This window comes from Echinops telfairi, unplaced genomic scaffold (assembly GCF_000313985.2).
Source record: "Echinops telfairi isolate 266 unplaced genomic scaffold, ASM31398v2 ScPeMD7_2;HRSCAF=8, whole genome shotgun sequence".
In the NCBI taxonomy this organism is placed as follows: Eukaryota; Metazoa; Chordata; class Mammalia; order Afrosoricida; family Tenrecidae; genus Echinops; species Echinops telfairi.
This window is the reverse complement of record NW_022103898.1, coordinates 39,870,383-39,890,597: the sequence shown is the minus strand read 5'-3', so window position 1 is coordinate 39,890,597 and position 20,215 is coordinate 39,870,383. Positions and strand designations below refer to the sequence as shown.

At 36.2% G+C, this 20,215-nt stretch overlaps 1 protein-coding gene across 4 annotated transcripts in view; it reads right to left on the bottom strand.

Annotated features, from left to right (window-relative positions):
* Positions 1 to 9,482: 9,482 nt before the first annotated feature.
* Positions 9,483 to 20,215, bottom strand: part of ATP2B1 (ATPase plasma membrane Ca2+ transporting 1) — a 66,278-nt gene continuing 55,545 nt past the window's right edge. Inside the window, exons 19-21 of one of the 4 annotated variants that reach the window (XM_045292675.1) lie at positions 18,061 to 18,243; positions 17,594 to 17,707; positions 9,483 to 12,682 (exon numbers count right to left, since the gene is read on the bottom strand). In XM_045292675.1, the coding sequence (XP_045148610.1) occupies positions 12,371 to 12,682; positions 17,594 to 17,707; positions 18,061 to 18,243 (609 nt within the window). In that variant the 3' untranslated portion in view covers positions 9,483 to 12,370. Of the gene's footprint in view, positions 12,683 to 17,555; positions 17,708 to 18,060; positions 18,244 to 20,215 lie in introns of all 4 variants that reach the window. The other 3 variants (XM_030886244.2, XM_030886250.2, XM_004700406.3) reach the window with 3 other exon arrangements.

Below are 20,215 nucleotides of genomic sequence, written 5' to 3'. Positions count from 1 at the left end.
ACTCCCATAAACAGTTACAGTCTCAGAAACCCACTGGGGGTCGCTCTGAGTCAGTATTGACTCAATAGGCCTGAGTGTGTTTGTTTTTTGGCTATACACGGTGAAAAGGCATGAAATAAAAAGACCAGAACAGTGGAAGGAAAAGGCTCTGAACATAGAATACGTTTGTAGCAATGGAGAATAAAGGGCTGGTGACAGAGGCTCTAGAGACCTGAACCGGTTAATAGTTGCATTATCATGGATTTTAGGATATATGGCAAAAGTATGCCATTGACTTTCAACATCTATGAAATCAACAAAAGCCTTCTAATCTGTTTCAAACTCTCTAAAAGCCCATAAAACATCAACCTTGACCTGAAGAACCGAGGGAAAAGAGGCTGATGGATATTTCCATGCACCTCGTTAATGTTGACACTGAAAATGAAGGGCTTTCCATCATCTGCAAATACCTCCAATTTCTGTCCTCTGAAAAATAGGTGTCTTAGGAAAGATCCATTTTTAATTTTTTTGTCTGTGTATACACATAAGTAGAACAGAGTACTGAAATATGCAGATACTTAAGGTGAAACAAGAAGAAAAAGAGCTATTGAATAAAAAAAAACCTATCCGCTCTGTAAACCCTTTCCCCAACTTACATTTAAAAGTTAAAAAATAAACCAAAAAGAAAAACAGTTCTAAAGGTTGAAAAGAGAAATACTTAAAATTTTAAAGAACTTAAAAAAAATGACAATATGGGCTCAAATTTACTCTGCCATTTTCACATATATCTTCCTAGGAAATCTCTTGAGATGTTAAGGATTGCCGAAAAGATATGATAAAGTATACTTAGTAGGGACTCTTAAAGGTTTACATTCTTCTTCTTCTCATTCTTCATGATTATAGGGCTAACAGAACTTTCTTTGTGAAAAATTATGTGTACAACCTATTAAGGACTGTGGTTATATGAGGGTAAGTAAAAAAGGATTGCTACAAAATCATAGAAACCGTTATTAAACAAAAATATAAAAGTGTTAAACTAGTATTTTTTGACATGTCCCCCATCAAGTCTATACACTTCTGAAGACTGTTTCCATTACTACCCTTCTCTGAAGAATCGTGCGCTCTCCAATTTATACATCAAAACAGCAGGTTGGGCCTCCATGGGGGACTGAAATTGTGTTTCTTTGATTGGAGTTTTGGTAACAAAAAGAAGTCTGAGAGGGCAAGATCAAGGTTGTATGATGGATGGAGTAAGGGTTCCCAATGAACTTCTTTAACACGGTCTTTGTTACCCTTGTAAAACAGGCAAACGAATTGTCATGGAAATATTCCTAAGAGCAGCTTTGCTGACCTTTCTCTCACCAATGCAGTTTTTTCAATTTTCTGAAAGCTTCTTTCCAATAAGCCCCTGGGATCATTTTGTGTCCTTTGAAAAAATTTAATCAAGATGATCAGTTTTGAATCTCTTGAGCTGACCTCTCTGCCTTGATTTTAAATGATCAGAGCAGATCACTTTGAAAGCCACTGTTGTGACTGGACCTTGCTCTGTGTATCATATAGGTAAATCTGGGACTCATCCCTCGTGATTATTCATTCCATAAAATCCTCTTCATTCACCGATCTTTGTCCAATTTTGGTTCCCATCAGGGTTGGAAGCTTGGTTCCCATCAAGGTTGGAAATGCCCAATCGTGTGACAGCCCAACTTTAGTAGCTATCCCATCAATGGTAACTGGGATCTCCTGCCAATTTCTGGACTTCAGTTTCTTCATTCATCAAGGTTAGTCTTCTCTCTCCTAGCTCACCTTCAATGCTTTCTTTCCCGACCTCCCTTAAAGCACTTAATCCATCTAAAATCTGTTGTTCCATGTGGGGAAGAATTCCCATAAACTTACTGCAAAACTTCAACGATTTGAGATGTCTACTTGAATTTTGTTAACTATTTGTTATTAGTTCTAACTTCATTGCCTCTGCTTCAATCATGGCACATAAAGTATCCCTTTTAAAAAATTTAAAACACATCTTAATAAGACTAAGATAAGTGTATTATTGAGAGTAGTTGTAGAGAATTGTTTAAACACCTTTGATTTAGAATGAACCCTCATATGCTTGAACTGGAGGCAAGACACAATACTTTTTGGCTTATTCTTAAATCTGTTAGTGAGAAAAGGCTTTACTGGATAAACAGTCTACTTACATTTAAAGCATCATTAGATATGTTGGTAAATACAAATAAGACACAAAATTCTTGATGTCAATCACGTAGCAAAATTGTTTAAAAATTTTCCAGGACATAGTTCTTGAAGGAGTAATACTTGGTTCTTGAGCTAGGAAAGGCCAGATGTAGGGTTGCTAGATATAAATTCAGTCAATTCTATACATAAATTTCGGCCACTAAAAAAATGTCATTTTATTGGGGGCTCTTACAGCTCTTATAACAATCTACACATCAATTACATCAAGCACATTTGTACCTATGTTGATATTGGTCATTTCTAAGGTAAAAGTTTTCTGAAAGCCAAGGGGACTTGAGGAACCTACCAATGCTACAGTCTTAAGATTCACAATCAATGCTTCTGGACACAGAAATCAGGAACTCAACCATTGTATGGCTTTGGGCATATCTGCTGCAAGAGACCTCTTTAAGTAAAAGGAAACAGAGGAAGGAATTAGGAGGCAAAGGGCATTTATAGAGGACTAAATGCAGGCATGTACATATGTAAATATATTTATATATGAGGATGAGGAAACAGGTCTAAGTGAATATATTTATAGGTTTAGTATTAAGGTAGCAGATGGACATTGGGCCTCTACTCAAGTGCTCCCTCAATGCAAGAGCACTTTGTTTTATGAAACCAGCATTCCATGATGCTCACCTTCCCGACAAGATTGCTGAAGTCAAATGTGTGCATAAGCAAATGTGGTGAAGAAAGCTGATGGAACCCAGCTATCGAAAGATGTAGCATCTGGGGTCTTAAAGGTTTGAAGGTAAACAAGTGGCCATCTAGCTCAGAAACAACAAAGCCCACATGGAAGCACAACAGCCTGTGTGGTCACGAGGTGTCAATAGGGCCAGGTATCCAGGCATCAAAGAACAAAAAATCTTATCGTTGTGAATGAGGGGAATTCAGAGTGGAAACCCAAAGCCCATCTGTAGGCAACTGGACATTCCCTTATAGAAGGGTCACCAGGAGGAGATAGCCAGTCAGGGTGCAGTATAACAACTTTCCTCTAGTTCTTGAATGTTCCCACCCCACCCCCCGCCCCATCATGACCCCAATTCTACCTCACAAATCTGGCTAGACCAGAGGATCAGAGCTGGAAACACAGGGAATCTAGGGCTGATAAAACCCCCCAGGACCAACAATGAGAGTAGAGATACCAGGAGGGGAATGGGAAGGTGGAGGGAGAAAGGGGGAACCAATCAGTAATCTACATATAACCCCCTCCCTGGAGGACGGACTACAGAAAAGTGGGTGGAGACATTGGACAGTGTAAGACATGAATAATTTCTAAATTATCAAAGGTTCATGAAGGAGGGAGCATGGAGGAGGGAGGGGAAAAATGAGGAGCTGATATCAAGGGCTCAAGTACAAAGCAAATGTTTTGAGAATGACAGTAGCAACAAATGTATAAATGTGCTTGACACAATAGATGTATGTATGGATATGATGAGTTTTACGAATCCCCAATAAAATGATTTTTAAAAAAAGACCTCTTTAGAGGGTGAAAAAGCAAAGATGTCACTTTGAGGAGTTTGGTGTGTTCGACTCAAGCCATGGTAGTTTCAATCGCCCCATGTGCATTTGAAAGCTGGACAATGAGGAGAGAGGCTGAAGAACTGATGCTTGTAAATTATATGGGCAAAGAATATAGAATATACTATGGACTGTCAGAACAAACAAATCTGTTTTGGAATTGAGTATTATAATCGAGGAAGGCAAGAAGTCTCATGTATTTTGGACATATTATCAGGAGACACTGATCCCTTAAAAAGGAATTCATACTTCAAGTCAGCAACAAAGAGGAAGTGCCTCAATGAGATGGAGTGGGCAGATGGTCTTTGTACATCAGGTCACTGAGGAGGGGCCAGTTCAACTGTACTTAGCAAGCTAAAACTTGATAGTTCTATTTACCTATTTAGATGTGAACTAGCAAGATAAAACTTGATAGTTCTATTTACCTATTTAGATGTGAACTGAAAAGCTCATGGGAAAATTCCATTATCTATTAATTTCATTTTTTCACAAACTTTTTGAACACTCATGTATACAATTTATATTTTTATCTATATATAACATTTCTTTTAACTGGGTCTCCATCTCTAGTTAACGTTTCTACTTAAGGAATGGGCATCATGATACTGCACTAGTTAGAATTCCACGTTAGACATAGAAATGTTAAAATCATTACTTTTAACAAAGAAATGTACTGTAAAATGGGAATGAAGAATTCTGAGTCATTTTACCCGTCCCTTCCAGGGAGACCTCAAAACCAAAACCATGTTCATCAGATCTATGGGAACATTCACGATAGGTTCTCCATCAAACTGTATCTGAGCCTGTAAGCTGGTGTATGTTGCCACTCTCAAAGTGTACTCTGGCAAAAACATACATAAGTAAAGTTTTTGTTTTAAGAGTATACAGCCTCAAAAAAAAAAAAGTATACATGCTCTATGAAGTTATGTTGAAAAAAAATTAATGTTACATTTCCCTGAGATGCCTAAAATCTTCATTGAAATTCTAACCTCAAAAAGTGCAACAGGTGAAGCAGGGGAAACGGATACGTAGAACACCACAGGGCAGGACACTGCACATTGTTAGCTCACCACTAGGCTCCCTCACTTCTTTAAATGTGTTGGTTACTTCAGGCAATCAATCAGTTATTTCAAGTTTAGAGAATTTAAGAACACAAAGCTATTGAACAAATATTTGACTACTGCATAACAATCAACCATGCCAGTGTTTTTAAAAAACACTTAAAGCTCTAAAATTTTTGGAAAAAAAATTTTCTTGAGGTGGCCAACTAATTAATTTAGGAAGATTTTGGAACATTTGTTGGAAGGATTGGCGGGAAATGGGAGAGCATGACAGTGGGGACAGGAAGAGAACAGTGAAGAACATTCTGGCTATAGGGGTTACACAGGATAACAGTGGAAACAGTACTTGAAATCAAGGAGAAATGCATTGTAGCAAAGTAGGGAATGTAGCTGACTGCATTTCAACAAAGCATGATCACACCTAGTCAATCTATATTGGGTAAATGTCAGAAGCTGGATTAGATGAAGAATGAAGCATCAGGATTGGAGGAAGGCTTATTAACAATGTGCAGTATGCAGATGACACCACCTTGCTTGCTGAAAGTGAGGACTTGAAGCACTTGCTGATGAAGAGCCAGGATTGTAGCCTTTAGTATGGATTACAGCTCAACGTAGACGACCAAAATCCTCACATTTGCACTAATAGGTAACATCATGACACATGGAGAAAGATTATTCAAGGATTTCATCTTGCTTGAATCTGAATCCACAATGTTCATGGAAGCAGCAAAGGATCATAAGGGGTAATCTGCTCGATACTCTTTAGAGTATCGAAAAACAAGGATGTTACTTTGAGGACGAAGGTATGCCTGACCTAAGCCATGGTATTTTTTTTTGGTTCATGCATGTGAAAGTTGAAGACCAAAGAATTGATGTACTTGAATTATTGATTCTCCTGAAGAATAATGAAAGTAACAGGGATTGTTATAAGAACAAATCTGTCTTGGAAGCACAGCCAGAAAGTTCCTTAGAGGTAAGGAGAAGGTGGAGACTTTGTCTCACGTATTCTGGGTGTGATGTCAACAGAAACCCGTCTTGGAGAAGGGCATCATGCTTGGTAGAGGGGCAGTCAAAAAGAGGAAGGTCCCCAACAGACTGACAGTGGCTGCAGCGATGGGCTCAAACATAAGAACGATCGTGAGCATAGTGCATTACTGGGCAGTGCTTCATTCTCTGGAATAAAGGTCACTGAGTCAGAACTGACAGGACCTAACAATTGGGTGAATGACTGGATTAATGACCACTGGTATCAGCCTGGCAGTGTTTTCCAAAAGTGAGGCACGGGGTGGTTTGCAGATAGGTTTTGGTTATGTTTTCCAGTTTTGTCATAAGTTGTTTGAATAGAAACAAAATACCACTGTCTAGGACAGCATTAAATTGAGAAGAGTTGACAGTAAATCCAATGTCAGAATCAGGAGTCAAAGCTGTAAGTGCTGGCAAGAACCAAAACAAAGTTATTGCCCCTGACTTGATTCTGATTCATGGTGTTAAGGGTCGAAAGACAATCCACAGTATTTCCTTGGCTGTAACCTTGACAGAATCATATTGCCAGACTCTTCTTCTGTGGTGCTTCTTGGTGAGTTTGAACCATCAACTTCTTGGTCAGCAAAGTAAACCAATCACACCAGCTGACACTACTGACAAAAACTAGTGGAGATGTAAAATTCTCTTTTATTGGAGCTTAAATGCAGTGAAACAAGGAAAAGCAGGGGTGTATTTGCTAAAATAATTGGGTAGGAGTGGAAGGAGGGGAAGGATAGTTTTGGTTGGTTGATAGAGAAAAAAAGAGGTGTGTTCTAGTCAGACAAAGCAGATTTTGAACACTGGCTGTAAAGAAAATGTAAACGTTTGAGATAAAAGAAATGAGGTATAACCCTGAATAGAATAAGGCAAATGATTTAATTATCAATGATGAAAACCAGGAAATGTGTTAATTTTTGTCATCAGCCAAGATTGCAATACATTCTCAAGCTAAGAACAGGTATGATATTGAAGGTGGTTCAGGTTCAGGTACTAAGGTGACGAACAGTCAAAGCCATCCAGGCTAGTGACAGTAGGAGTGAAGTAGCTAACTCAAATGCCTTGGGTAGGACCTAATAAAGGGTAATTAACAGTAACAGTTTGGGGGAAGATGGAATCAGGCAAGGCAATCACGCACAGAATGTTAGTAGGTACAATGGGTTTCTATAAAGCCAGAAAAAATGCTGGCAAAGATACTATGCTTTTGGAGACTGAACCAGGCAAAAAATGGCGATGTTACAAAATGATCCATATAGGATACAACCTATAAAGTCAACAAGGGAAACGTTCAGGATCTGAGATGGCCAAAGGGTGGAACAAGCAGCCCAGTGTGTATTATGTGGAGGACAAACAAAACAGAGAGAGGAAATGGGTCTACTGGAGTCTTTAGGAAGGACTACAAAGTAGAAAAAGCTAGTCTGAAATGAAAGAGTACATAAAAAAATGAGAGCTTTCTAATTGGTTTCTTAGCTTCCAACCTTTAGGTCTCTCAACAATTAGCGATTGTTTCAAATGTCTAATATGTGATTCTTCTCAAAATCTCCCACTGATTTTATATCTCACTTGGCTTAAGAGCCAATGTCCTTCCCAAGTTTTGCAAGGTCAAAGTCCCCATTACCTCTGGTCATATCTTAGTAGTTTCCACTGGTTGACTTCACTCCAGCTATATTGGTCTCCTCACTATTTCAACTTAGAAAGCACAACCTATCGGAACATCTGCCTGAAGATTTTCTACATACCTAACCAGTTGGCTCTTTAATTCTGTTTCTGATCAAATGGCACCCTACCAAAGTTTCTGTGACCGCATTTATGTAGCATAATAATCCACCACTGAGCTGAGGTTACTCTTTCTTAGTTTCTTTAGCTATTCTTCAGAAAGGTTATGATGATTGTTAAGATATCTCTGAGCCTTTGATACCAGGAAAGAGGAGCAACAAAGGGAACATTTCTAGGCTAAGCAATATTGTTAGGCTATGACTCAAAAACAAAAATGTACCGGAGCACAGCAGGGATACTTTACTTTGAATCCCAACGCTATCAACGTTGAACAAGTTCCTTAACTCTGTAAACCTGATTCCCAACTGTACAAGAAGGTAGGTGTCGACAAAGCTATTTGGGGAAAGAAGTGGCCATTGCAACCCTGATTTAAATTAACAGAATTTTTGAGATTTCTTTCAATGAATTTAAACTCAAACCCGTGTGCCACTAATTTGGAAATCAGTTCTTTTAGGATCTAGTGCTGGCAAAGGAAGTTGTGCTAGAGGCTGATATTGTATAAACACATATGTACTATTTTTCTTTTTAAAAATTCCCCACTTTGAGGCCATTAGAGAATTGCTCAATAATTCCACCTTGAACTCAAGAGAATACAGATTACATATCCTTACATGTAGCACGCAGTCTCCAGGTGCTATGAATGGTTCATATGCCTGGCTGCTGGTAGGTGAATTTAAATTCACCCAGAGATGCCCTGGAAGAAAGGCCGAGTCATCTACTTTTGAAAAATCAGTCACCAAAACAGGAAACTCTTAACACACAATCACCATGAGGCAGAATCTGCTTAATGTCAACTGTATTTTTATATTGAATGTATTTGCGAGTGGAATTATTTTTCTAATAAAGGGGGGAAATGCGAAAGAAGCAATTATGACAAAAAGCATAAATGCAGTAAACTCTTAAAGGAGAAGAGGCAAAATAATCTATTTAAAATGGAATTCTTTTTTTAGGCATCTAGGTAATTTTCTTTTTGACATCTACAGATAAAAGGAGCACAGAAAACCACCAGGAACTCCCACACCATAGGCATGAAGCACTTTGGTATTTTTAAAAGACTTATTCTAAAAAAAAAAAAAAAAAAGTAACATCTTTCAAAGATTATTCTTAGCAAGGTGAAAAAGTTATATCCACATTCTCTTTTTCAGACTGAAGAGGTACAGTAGATTAGAAAAGGTAAAGTTTTGAGTGGCTTACACTAAATCAAAGAAGAGTTTCAAGATGAGGGAATTCTCTGAAGGACTCGTAAAGGAAAAAACAGCAACAAGGAAAGGCTTGAACATGTCTCTTCTTATTCAGTTAACTTTTACAAAAGGAGCTTAGCTCATAATTCAATCCTAATACACAATATATACATAAGACTCAACAAAATAAGAAATCTTTCAAGTCATAAATATACATATAATCAATAACTTGCTAATAATGTATCCTACTAGAAAAATAGGATATTCATAATCATTTGTTTTCTCAGTATTTGAAAGTTGTGTTAATAATTCATTAGTAAAAACTAAGGATAATTTTATTTTTAGTACACACTTCAGGTAACCACTATCGACATGCTTGTACTATTTAATGAGAAAATAAGGACTTAGTGTTAATATGATACTAATCTGTTCTAAAATCAAAATACCATACTCCCATGAGTTGCAGAAATGATCTATTTTGTTGTAAAAGTTGAAAATGGTAGGTTGGGCAGTAGGGAGAATGTACCCACTTTCTGTTTAGAAGCAAGACCATGCATGTTAGAACACTGATTCACTGTAACATAACCATAACATTTCAAGCACATTATAAAATTTTCAGCAGGTTTTAAAAATTTCAAGTAAAAAACTAAATTCAAGATGTGATGTTCACATTAATATTAATATTCAAAAAGTTCAGTCCCCATTCAGAAACAGATAAACAGTATATTTATTAAATGAGTTAAGACAAATAAACTTTACAAATAGACAAATAATAAAAGGCTCAGTGGCTAAAAGATGGTAAGCATCATTTAAAGAAATCAACACCATCATGTTATCTGTTGGCTTACATGTGTAAAAAGAAAATTTCAAAGAGCAATTTCACAGAAATGAAGCCAGTTTTTTCTTATAAACAAATCACCATTATTTCTTGGTTCAAAACTGACATCTGTTATGAAAATTACCATATCACATATTTATAAGATGACAAGGAGTAACTCATCTTCAAAGTGCAAATAAGTCTATTTACAACCACAAAAAAGGCAATGATGAGGAGAAAAGGATTTCTTAAAAAATATACAAAGATTAAAAACATTTGGGATTCAAAATTAAACATTTTTTTTTTTTTTTGGTTAGAGGATAAAAGAGAAAAAGTGATTGAGTTACAGATGCTGATCCAAGATCTCTGACAGCTCGCTTGCATTGTTTTCTACTTACATAATGCTCTGGAAATTTCTGGTAGAAATTACAGTGTCTCAAAGAGAAAAACACATACTAAGCATGTCTTGCTACTAGTTCATGGATGTCTTAAAACCCGTTTATGGATTAGAGTTGGTGTAAAAAGCCATTGCCTTGAGTTGATAATGAATACTGTAAAAGCTCAATATAAATCCTCCAAAGTACATGCACTTCTAAACCTTTTCATAATTACATTCATATTTAAGCATAACAATAATAAAAAGTAAAACTGAAAGCATTTCCCTTTTCTTTATTCCCTGTGCCTTGTAGGCTTGTCCAGCTGATAGGTTCAATTTTTAGAGTTGAAAGGGTTCTTCAAGAGTCTAGCCAACCATCATTCAGGATAAATGATTTTTCCCAAGGCCATGCAGCAAGTTAATGGCAAAACCAGGACTAGCAACCAAGTCTGGATTTCTAGGCTGGTATGCTTTTCAGCATATCATGCTATTTCTTTTTACAGTATGATTTACTATAATAACCTGATGAATAATGTACAAATGCTTACAGAACCAATGTGCTTCTAAAACTTGCAGAGGGCAGTGCACAGTATGGATTATTGGAATTCCCTCACCCACCAAAAATATCAAGCACCATCAACTAAGATTTTCTTTGCTGGGGTCAGCACGTTCAGACGTGTAGCAGTCTTCGTAAACTTTGTGTCAGCCTGAGGGTAAGATATCTGACGAAACCTGGGCCCTACCATGATGCAAATCCTAAAGGGTAAAGGAAGAGGAAAAAAGAAGGCAGAGAGACAAAGGAAAGAAATAGCTGAAGAATCTAATAGGCTTAGGGATGGGTGTATGGTTAACTTAAAAATCTACATATATATTTTTGGGGACTTTTTCTATCGTTTCATCTACTCTCATTTTACCTAATCTGTTATTTGGCCACTTAAGAATTACAACGAATGTATCAAGAAAACGGTGGTCATCATTATGTTTTTATTTCTTAAAGTGTGAGACTATCTTAGATAAAATTATTTATCTATGAAGTACAAATCAAATGGCAAAATTAGGGTATTTTTCTCAGTAGGCTTCTACTACCACCACCAAGTAATTAAAGTAGTACTTTATAGGGCTGTTACCATCTTGAAATGTGTTGCAGTTGTGGGTAAAGAGAAAAGACTAATGTACCATATATACAGAATTGAGTAAAGAAGCTGAAATTTCTTTTAAAAAAACATTGCTGTGTATTTATTTAATAAAAGGGCATATTTATTTGTGTTTACAAACAAATTTCAAAAACAAAAGGAAAACATGTGCTTCTATTTATTAACCATTTTCAAAATGCCAACAGCCCTCATGCTGTATGAAGGTTTCTAAAGATTTATTAGAAAAATCAACACAGTTCACTCACAGTTCACCAAGACATCACTAAACTAACACGTTTAGACAAAAACAAAAAGGACTAAGGTTCTCTTGTAGTCTGATAGTTTGATTTAATTTGATTTGCCTGAAATAACAAAAGCATTTCAAGCATTTCTCATTATGTAGTTGATGTCCCGCATTAAACAATCTACTAAATTCTGAACAAAAGGTTATTAGCAAGTTTTTCAAAAATTTTAAAAATTAAACAGTTGTTTCAAAACCATTAAGTAGTAAATGTATTTAAGAAACTAATTAGGACAGATGCCATAATTTCATTAGAACACCACTGCTCATGTTTTTTTGTTTTGTTTTTTTAAACAAAGCATTAGTGTTATCTATTTGGCTATTAGTATTAGCAATTTATCTACAATATTTAACAAGGTAAATTGTAGGCAAAAATTTAGTAGTTTCGATAGAAACAACCCCCTGCCTTTTTTTTTTTTTTCCTGAAAATACAGCAGTATTTGAAGGACTAATTTTTCTCTGCATCAGTTATAAGGAAGCTTCCCATCTGTGAACAGGAACAAAAAAAGTATCTACAAACCTTGTAAACAGATCTGTATCATTTATAAACATAAATAATCCAAATTATTAACAGCCAACAGCAGAAATTAAAGTATCAATTCAGTGATCCAGGGCTCTTTTGCCTTGCCCAGCTTGACTCCTCCCTCACTCCCACCATGGACTGAGATAAACAAACGTGCTGCTAATAAACGGTTCAGGACCAACCTTAGGTACTACTGATGATCCACAGGCCACTTATGCTGAGTTACGGTTTATCTGTCAGTTGATTCCCCCACCCCCCAAAAAGCACCCTCAGTCTGGCAGAAAGCTTCGCTTTTGTTTTTTAAAAAAATAAATCTACATTCGTACAAGTGTGTCTTCTGTTGAAGTCCAAAGACAAGAATACTATCTTGTCCATCACAATATGTGAAAAGACCCAGTTTCAATGTTTCTTTTCAATGCAGCTAGTGTGTTAACATTCAGCTTACAATCAGAGTGATGTTTCCAAACTATGTAGTGGGCTTCCTGGGGACGAAGAGGTAGCAGACTTGTTCATTTCTATTGTAAGGTGAATCCCGCTGTCAACAGCATTGTTGTTTTTGTTGGGAGAGGGTGGCGGGCTGGGATTTCGCTTTGTAGGAGCATCATCTTCAGCATCAGTGTCATCAATAAGAGGGATATGAGGCTCTGAATCTTCTATCCTAAACTCAGGATGTGACATAAAGTTGTGAATTGAACTTCTTGATTCCGGTTTTTCTAACCCTTCATATAAAGAACTACGAAATGCATTCACCACTCGAATCTGTAAATATGAGAAAACACAGAAATCTATCAGTATATTATTAATTTAACTTTAAAATGGTTCATTTATGAGTTTGAATCCACAAACAGCTAGGTATGAGTGAATCATATTTGAATGTAATGCAGTGGGACTTGCAATACACTGTAAAAAATAAATATTTTAGTAGGACACTACAAACAACAAAACCACATACTCAAAGAATTAAGAGGCATTGATTTCAAAGTAATATTAAGAAAACCTCATTATAACTAGCTAAAAATTTAATAGCCATTTTATAGGTTCTTTTCCCTAAGAAAATAAAACAAAACACGAAATGAACGAAACAAAAACCAAACCATACACAAGCTTAGTTGATTTAAATAATAAAAATTGTGAAAGCAATTCAAATAAGTTAAACCATGTCAAGCACAAAGGGTTACTATTTTTCATGCTAGGAGGCAGGGCGTCACTGACTATGGAAAAGCCAAGCAGATATAAGCTGAATGCCACAATGAACTAACATCTACCCCACTATTCCCGTAATTCCAAAATAAAAATAAAGACAACGCCCAAATCAGTAGCTATAAAATGCCATTAAACAGCTATAAATATTTGAGTATATGCCATTTGTCTACAATGTTAGTGTTTTCCTCTACAACAGATTGAAACATAAGTCAATTTGTATACTATAGGTCACTAGAAAGATTTAAAAAATGAGACCATCATCCTGGAATTTTTCTAGGAAAATTTTCTGAAGGAGAAGACAGCTTTCTCATGTTCTTACCCTTAAGCACACATTTCAATGATTCCTATCACTTTCTTTCCTGGAAGTATGCTGTATGGATTAAATGAAGTTAATGAGAAATCAAATGTGAAAACACGGCATTAGGTTTTATTAACCTGGTGTTACTAAGACTTAAAAGAAAAAGGCCAAATACTTGAATACCTAACTACGTGTCCCTTAAAAGGTAATTTTAGCCTTTTCTTTTATTTGGGTGAATTATCTAGTAATGAAGACATCATTTACTCATATTAAACGAAGTGATCAACACTTAGATAAGATATTCAAGGGAAAAAGATGTCTCAGAAGACAAGTATCAAATTCACTGAAGTGGTCATATGATCATACCTTTAAAACACAGTAGGATGAATTAAAAAGCCTAATTTCTACTCAAGAGATGTCCACTTTGATTTGTACAGTAAGCTATTTTAAAGCAGTCCATGCTCAGTTAGCCCTTCCTATGGTGAGAGCAGGGTAACAGCTGAAGAAGGGTGGAGTGAGAGTCTCTGGGTCTAAATTGCAGTTCTGGCAGATTTACCAGCTGAGGAAAGCATGTCCAACTATGTCAACCTTTAAGGTTACTGAATTTCAACTGGGGAATGACAGTCGTACCGACATCAAAAGGCTACTATGAGATAATGTAAGTCAAGACACAGCAGACTTGGTGTTGGCTCAAGTGTTCCCTAGGTGTCAGTTTCTTGGGGATATATTTCTAACAAGGCCCCAATATTGTTGTTGCTGGTGGTCCACAAATCAGACTTGTAGCAGCAACCACCTACTCTTATCTTGCTACTTTTATACAGAGTATTATTTTGTGCACAGTATATAAGTCATATACACACTGTATATAAATGACTGCGAATATAATGTTTTATAGGAGGTGTCCTCCTCCTGCCAGGAGTAACAGCTATGGAGACCCATAGGACTGTTTCACCCTGTCCTACAGGGTCACTGCAAGTCCAAATCGACTCAATGGCAGCGAGTTTGGAGTCTTTAAGATATATTGTTCTCCTTAGATATTTGATAGCTTTTAATATGAAATCCTGTAACTCATATTTTATACATGTGCATGCTTACTTAAGTGTTCCGACTCTTCTCATGATCAACTACAGAAGTTAAAAACAAAACAAAATAAAAAACTCCTCAAAAAAAAAAAAAAAAGAAAGAAAGAATAAGAGTGAGAAAAAATCTGTTGATGGTAGTGATCACCAGGAATACAGGAGAATACAAACTGGAGATTCAAGAAGCAGGCCCAAACCCAACCTCACCCACTGCCATCAAGCTGAACCCGACTGATAGCCACTCTTTCATGACAGAACAGAGCAGCTCCTAATAGTTTCTCAGACATTACATCTCTATGGGAGCAGGTGAAGCAGCTGGTGGACTTGAACCCCTCACCTTGAGGTGAGTAGCCTACTGCTTAACCTTTACACTGTGCCAACAAGCAACATAGTGATCGGGGTTGAGAATTATTAGATGATACTGGAATTGCATATTTGATTAGGCTGCTCATTTTGTGGCTAGTAGAATTGGAGAAATAATTGAGAAATAATTCTATTTCCTGTCACTTCTGTCTTTTGTTTTGTCTATAGCAGTCTGGGTAGCAGCAGGAAGAAGGAAACAAATCAAGAAAGGAACGAGTGCATTTTCAAAACTTGTTAAGTTTGTGGCAGCTGCAGAACATCCCAGTAAAAACATCCAAAGCTCAGGAGAGTGGTAGGAGCTCACAGCGTTGGGAGTTCACACAGCTGAGAGGCAGGGTGCAGAGCGAGCAGAAGGCAGTATGTTTGTAACCTCCTAGCTCCTCCCCACTCCCCACCGCCGCCCACACACTTTGTGGAATGAGATTAAACTCTTTTATATACCTAAAAAATTCAAGTCTATTAAGAATTTTTGCTATCGGGGGAACAATTAAATTTTCCTAGAACCCCAGAGCTTGAAAGGAGAAGAGATTCTAGCTACTCTATAAATGCGAGCCACTGCCAGGATGGGTGATTGCCTTGTTAAGATCAGAGAGGCACAAACTCAAAGTTCTGAACTGTCAATATTAGGGTCCTTGGAAATCAATTTAAGAATAGAACATATGATCATATGAATATTTATGTCAGTCAATGAAGAGTTCCTAATGCTTCCCTCCTCTGACTTATAAAGCCATATGCCAACTGGTAGCAGGCATCAGCATAGTACAAAAGATATTTCATACTGCTCCAAAGCAGTAACAATGTCCAAGAACAGGTCTCACACTGTACTGCATATGCATAATGGAATCTAGATTCCTCCACTGTCAAAGAACCAGATTCCTCTTACTTTCTACTTGAAAGTAAGCATTCCTAACCTTAGGCAGGACATGAGGGCAGCTTAAATTTTGCTGATTTTTATTACTTTTTGTTCGTAAAATCCTCATGCTATATAGCAGTATCTGTGAAGAAAAAATAATTATGTTCATGATACCTTAGGAAGATAGCAAACTTTATCAATACCAAAAAAATTAAGCAGAAATTTAAAAAGTGACCGTGACTACCTACTCTTGACAATCCAGCTCTAAGAACCACGTGAGACAACATCAGGATGAGTCTTAAAATGGAAAAAAATTCAAGTAAGTCAGCGGTTCTCAACCTGTGGGTCACAGCCCCTTTGGGGGTTGAACTACCCTTTCGCAGGGGTTGCCGGATTCATAAAAGGAGTAAAATTACAGTGATGAAGTAGCAACAAAAATAATTTTATGGTTGGGGGGTCACCACAACATGTGGAACTGTATTAAAGGGTCACGATATTTGGAAGGTTGAGAACCACCGAATTAAGTCTTATGTCAAGAAAAATTTCAATGCCTAAATCATTCAATACAAAAAAAAAAATCAGAGTAAAGAAAATATGAATATGTATTAAGTAAAATAATTAAGTGATTATTATTAACATAAAGTAATTTTAAGAAATCAGTCAAAACCAGGTCATGCATCCTACAAATAATCACCTGTTTTTCTAAGCACTATCCTAATTTTTAATCAATTGTCCCAAATATGATAGGAAAGCTGACAGTTTAAAATCCTAGCCTATTTAATCAGTTGATATGTTGTACTTTATACAACAGAGTGTGCTTCTTATATTTGTTTTCTAATTGCTTTTAATATATGTACAAAAAATTTCAATGATAAAGCAAAAGATATTTCAAAAGAAGAAAAAAAGGAAGTGTAGGTTATTTTCCAAGATTGGGTATTTGGATGCCAAATTTCCTCAAAGTGAGAAGTTTTGGGGTGGGGGCAAGAAACAGGTTTCTAAAGACACCATGAAATCAGAAGATTGTAATCCAGAATAAGGATACTGTAGATTATTATAACGTGTTTAGAGAGGTTTGCTACTATCTCAAAACTCAAAAGTTTGTTATTCTAGTCAATTAATGGAAATTACAGACATACGATGGTTCCATAATTAATCAATGGCACAGTTTTCAGGCACACTTAAGATAGCAAAGCATTATTTATTCATGAAATGAATTTAAATTAAATTTATTATACAAATGGAAAAAATAGAACAAAGAAACAACTTGATAAATATTATAGGTAGAGATCTTCTTAAAAAAACAAACAAGCAACAAAAACAGTCCAAAGCAAAGCACACAAAATTCAGGCTAAGAAAGTAAGTACTTAGTTATCTATGCTACCAACGTACTTTTTGAAAACTGAGAAAAAGGTAAACACTAAATTCACTTTTAGCTTTAAAAATGTAATTTCCTGGTTTTGTTAGACTAAGTTTCAAATCACATGCTTTAGGAAACCATGCAGTATGAACATGTTTAAGGGCATATACTCAAAAATTTATAGTAGTTTCACAAATCCTAAGCTACAATTTTATTCCCCATTTAACTGTAAGTTAGTATCGAGACAAGCTCACAAATTTCTTATCTAATCTTTTGTTGCAAATTGTTCCACCTGTTATCTAGCCCTCTAAGAAATGAAACAACAATGACAACACTTTGAGGTCTCAATCCACTTTACGAAAAGAAAGCTTTATGAAAAGCCTGAACAATGAATTTAAACATTAAGGAGAAAATGAGAAACGTTAGGTGTGTGAAGTAGGAAATGTTAATTTCATGCACTTAGGAACACACACTCACACCCCACAGTAGTAGAAGCAGTAGAAGAGGAAAACACTACATGTGTAGGGGTAGAAATATTTGTTACATCATGATGCTGGCTGGCGATGGAGGGTTGTCGCCTTAGAGCCCCCTGAATGGAACTTCCACTCTGGAAAGCATTCACTACATCCATCTGCAAGGAATCAGAGATTGTGACAGCTTGCTCAGCAAGAGAGAGAGAGAGAACAAGAGAAAGGGCCATTCCATCTATTAACATATAAAAAGTAAAGAAAAAGGCACTTTTTACAGAGCAAGAGCAGCATTTAGAGATGAAGAGGGAGAAAGAAATTAGAGGAATATAGATACATCCTTTCATGTCCATTAAAACTTTCGCTCATTCCAATCACCAGGACTATTTTTCAAAAGAGTAAGTCTTGGGGGCCAGGAAAGCTAGAAAAGAACGTAAGTTGCACACTCCAATCTCCTCCCCAAGTCAAAAAGCCCTTGGCTCCTGTCATCTGGCCTACCTAGCTACCAGGCCCATACCTGTGTTTGGATTCTGTTCAGACCTCTAAACCACAAGATCTGGCCACGTCGCAATTCCCTTTCAGCATGATCAATCTCTTCAACATCCTCTGCTAATTCCTCCTCTGGTATTTCTTCCTTTTGTGTTCCATGACCAGCTTCTTTTAGGAATTTTAAACGGCTAGTTGGAATTGTTGAAATAAGCTATAACACAGGGGAAAAAACTTAGAAAAAATTCAATCAAGTGCAGTTAAACTGATCAACTTTAATACAAAAGGTATTACAAAATGTACACATAACCAACTCTCTTTATCAATGAAGTGCGGAGGGCCTGTGGATCAGGTTTTCTTTTTCAGAGTAAAAAACAAACAAACAAACAAACAAACAAAATTCAAGCCCAAACCAAGACAATCTTCTGTTAGCTACAAAAATGGCTTAAGTTTGTAGGGTAAAAATATCTCTAAATGAAAATTAACCTGATTGGATTATTTGAATTTCAATTAGGGCATATACGATAGTAAATGACAGTCATGCCTTGATATATTTAACTAACCTCTTATTATATTTAAATTAAAATGCACCTAACAGGAGGTCTTACTGAATAAAAAATAAGTTTTTATTAGCACTGTAAGACCTCATGAGAAAAACATGTCAAGAAATATTAGAACTTTCAAAATTGATACTGAAAATAATTTTATTAACATTTTATAAAATGCAAACATTTAAAATTGGATGAAAATGGATTAATGACAAGTAGAAACGAATGCCCTCAAACATAAAAGGATACAAAACACCAATTAATAAGTATTTTCTTCTAAGTATTTACATCTTTTGTTTTTTTAAAGGAAGTAGGGATTGTCATGAGGAAACAAGTAATTGCCTACAGAACTTCTAGTCCTAACTTCTCATTTCACAGTGGTGAGACAGGCCCCGAGTCACATGGAGTGACATCAAATGCCTACGACCTTGGATCATAGGCCACCAAAGCTATTGCTTTTTGAACTTATGGTACACTTGAGATCAAAAGAAGCTGCCAATGAAAGGGAAACTGAAGCCCATTTAGATGGTGTATTGACAGGTAATTTCCTCTTCCTAAAGTTAGGCAAACATTTTGGGAGGTTGAGAAGTTTGTTCTACCATGAGAGAAACTTATAAAACAATTACAATGATAATTAAAAAAGAAAGGTGAGTCAGTATGGATCCTACTTGAAAGAAGATCTCTATTAATGAGGTCTTTAAAGTGAGATGAGAAGTGAATGAGATGAGAAATCTCAGAACCCAGAAATACAATGAAGGAAAAGATAAAAGGTATATTAAGTACGTTTTAAAAGGTAACTAATATCTTAAAAACATACATGATATTTAAAAAAAAGGCTAAGTAATATTGGAAATGTTTGATTTGACTAACTTGGATGATATATATTTTTTCACAAGTTATGCTTCAAAAAGCTCACAGAAAAATAGAACTAACGATAATGGAATATTTGCATAAACTCTTTGAAAGCTCTTGTATACTAACTTATGAAAATGTCAGTATAGATTCTATCTCTGCTAGTTCTATAGCAATAGTAACTGGCTTAAACTGAACCATGTACACACTATTTTTTCACTTATTCAAAAAAATAAGCATGCACTTATTTGCAAACCAGCTATCTATGATAAATATGAAGTGTACCACATTTTTAGGTTACACACAAGAGCTAGTTAAAAAGTATTGCTACAAAGAATAAACTTTCATTAAACAACATCATCAAGATGTGAAGTTATGCTTACTGACATAGCTTCCATCTAGGTCCATACAACTCTGAAAGCAGGGCGTTCAAAGCTCTAACCCTTCTCTGAAGAATTCTGTGCTGTTCATGTAACAATGACAGTTTTGGCATCCTCAAGAAATTCAAATAGCATCCCTTTGACATGTTCTTTCAGTTTTGGGAACAAAAAGAACTCTGAAAGGGCAAAATCAGGGCTGGAGGGCAGCAGACTAAGGTGTCTCAACTAAATTCTCACAGAACAGCCCCTCTGACCCTTCAAGAAGGGGACAGGTACGTTGTGATGGAAAAGACTTTCTTGGAGCAAATTTCCTGGCCTTTTGCTCTCCAATGAGGTTTTCTGTATTCTTAAAACTTCTTCATAATAAACCCCTGTGAGTCCTTAAAAAAAAAATCTATCAAGATTA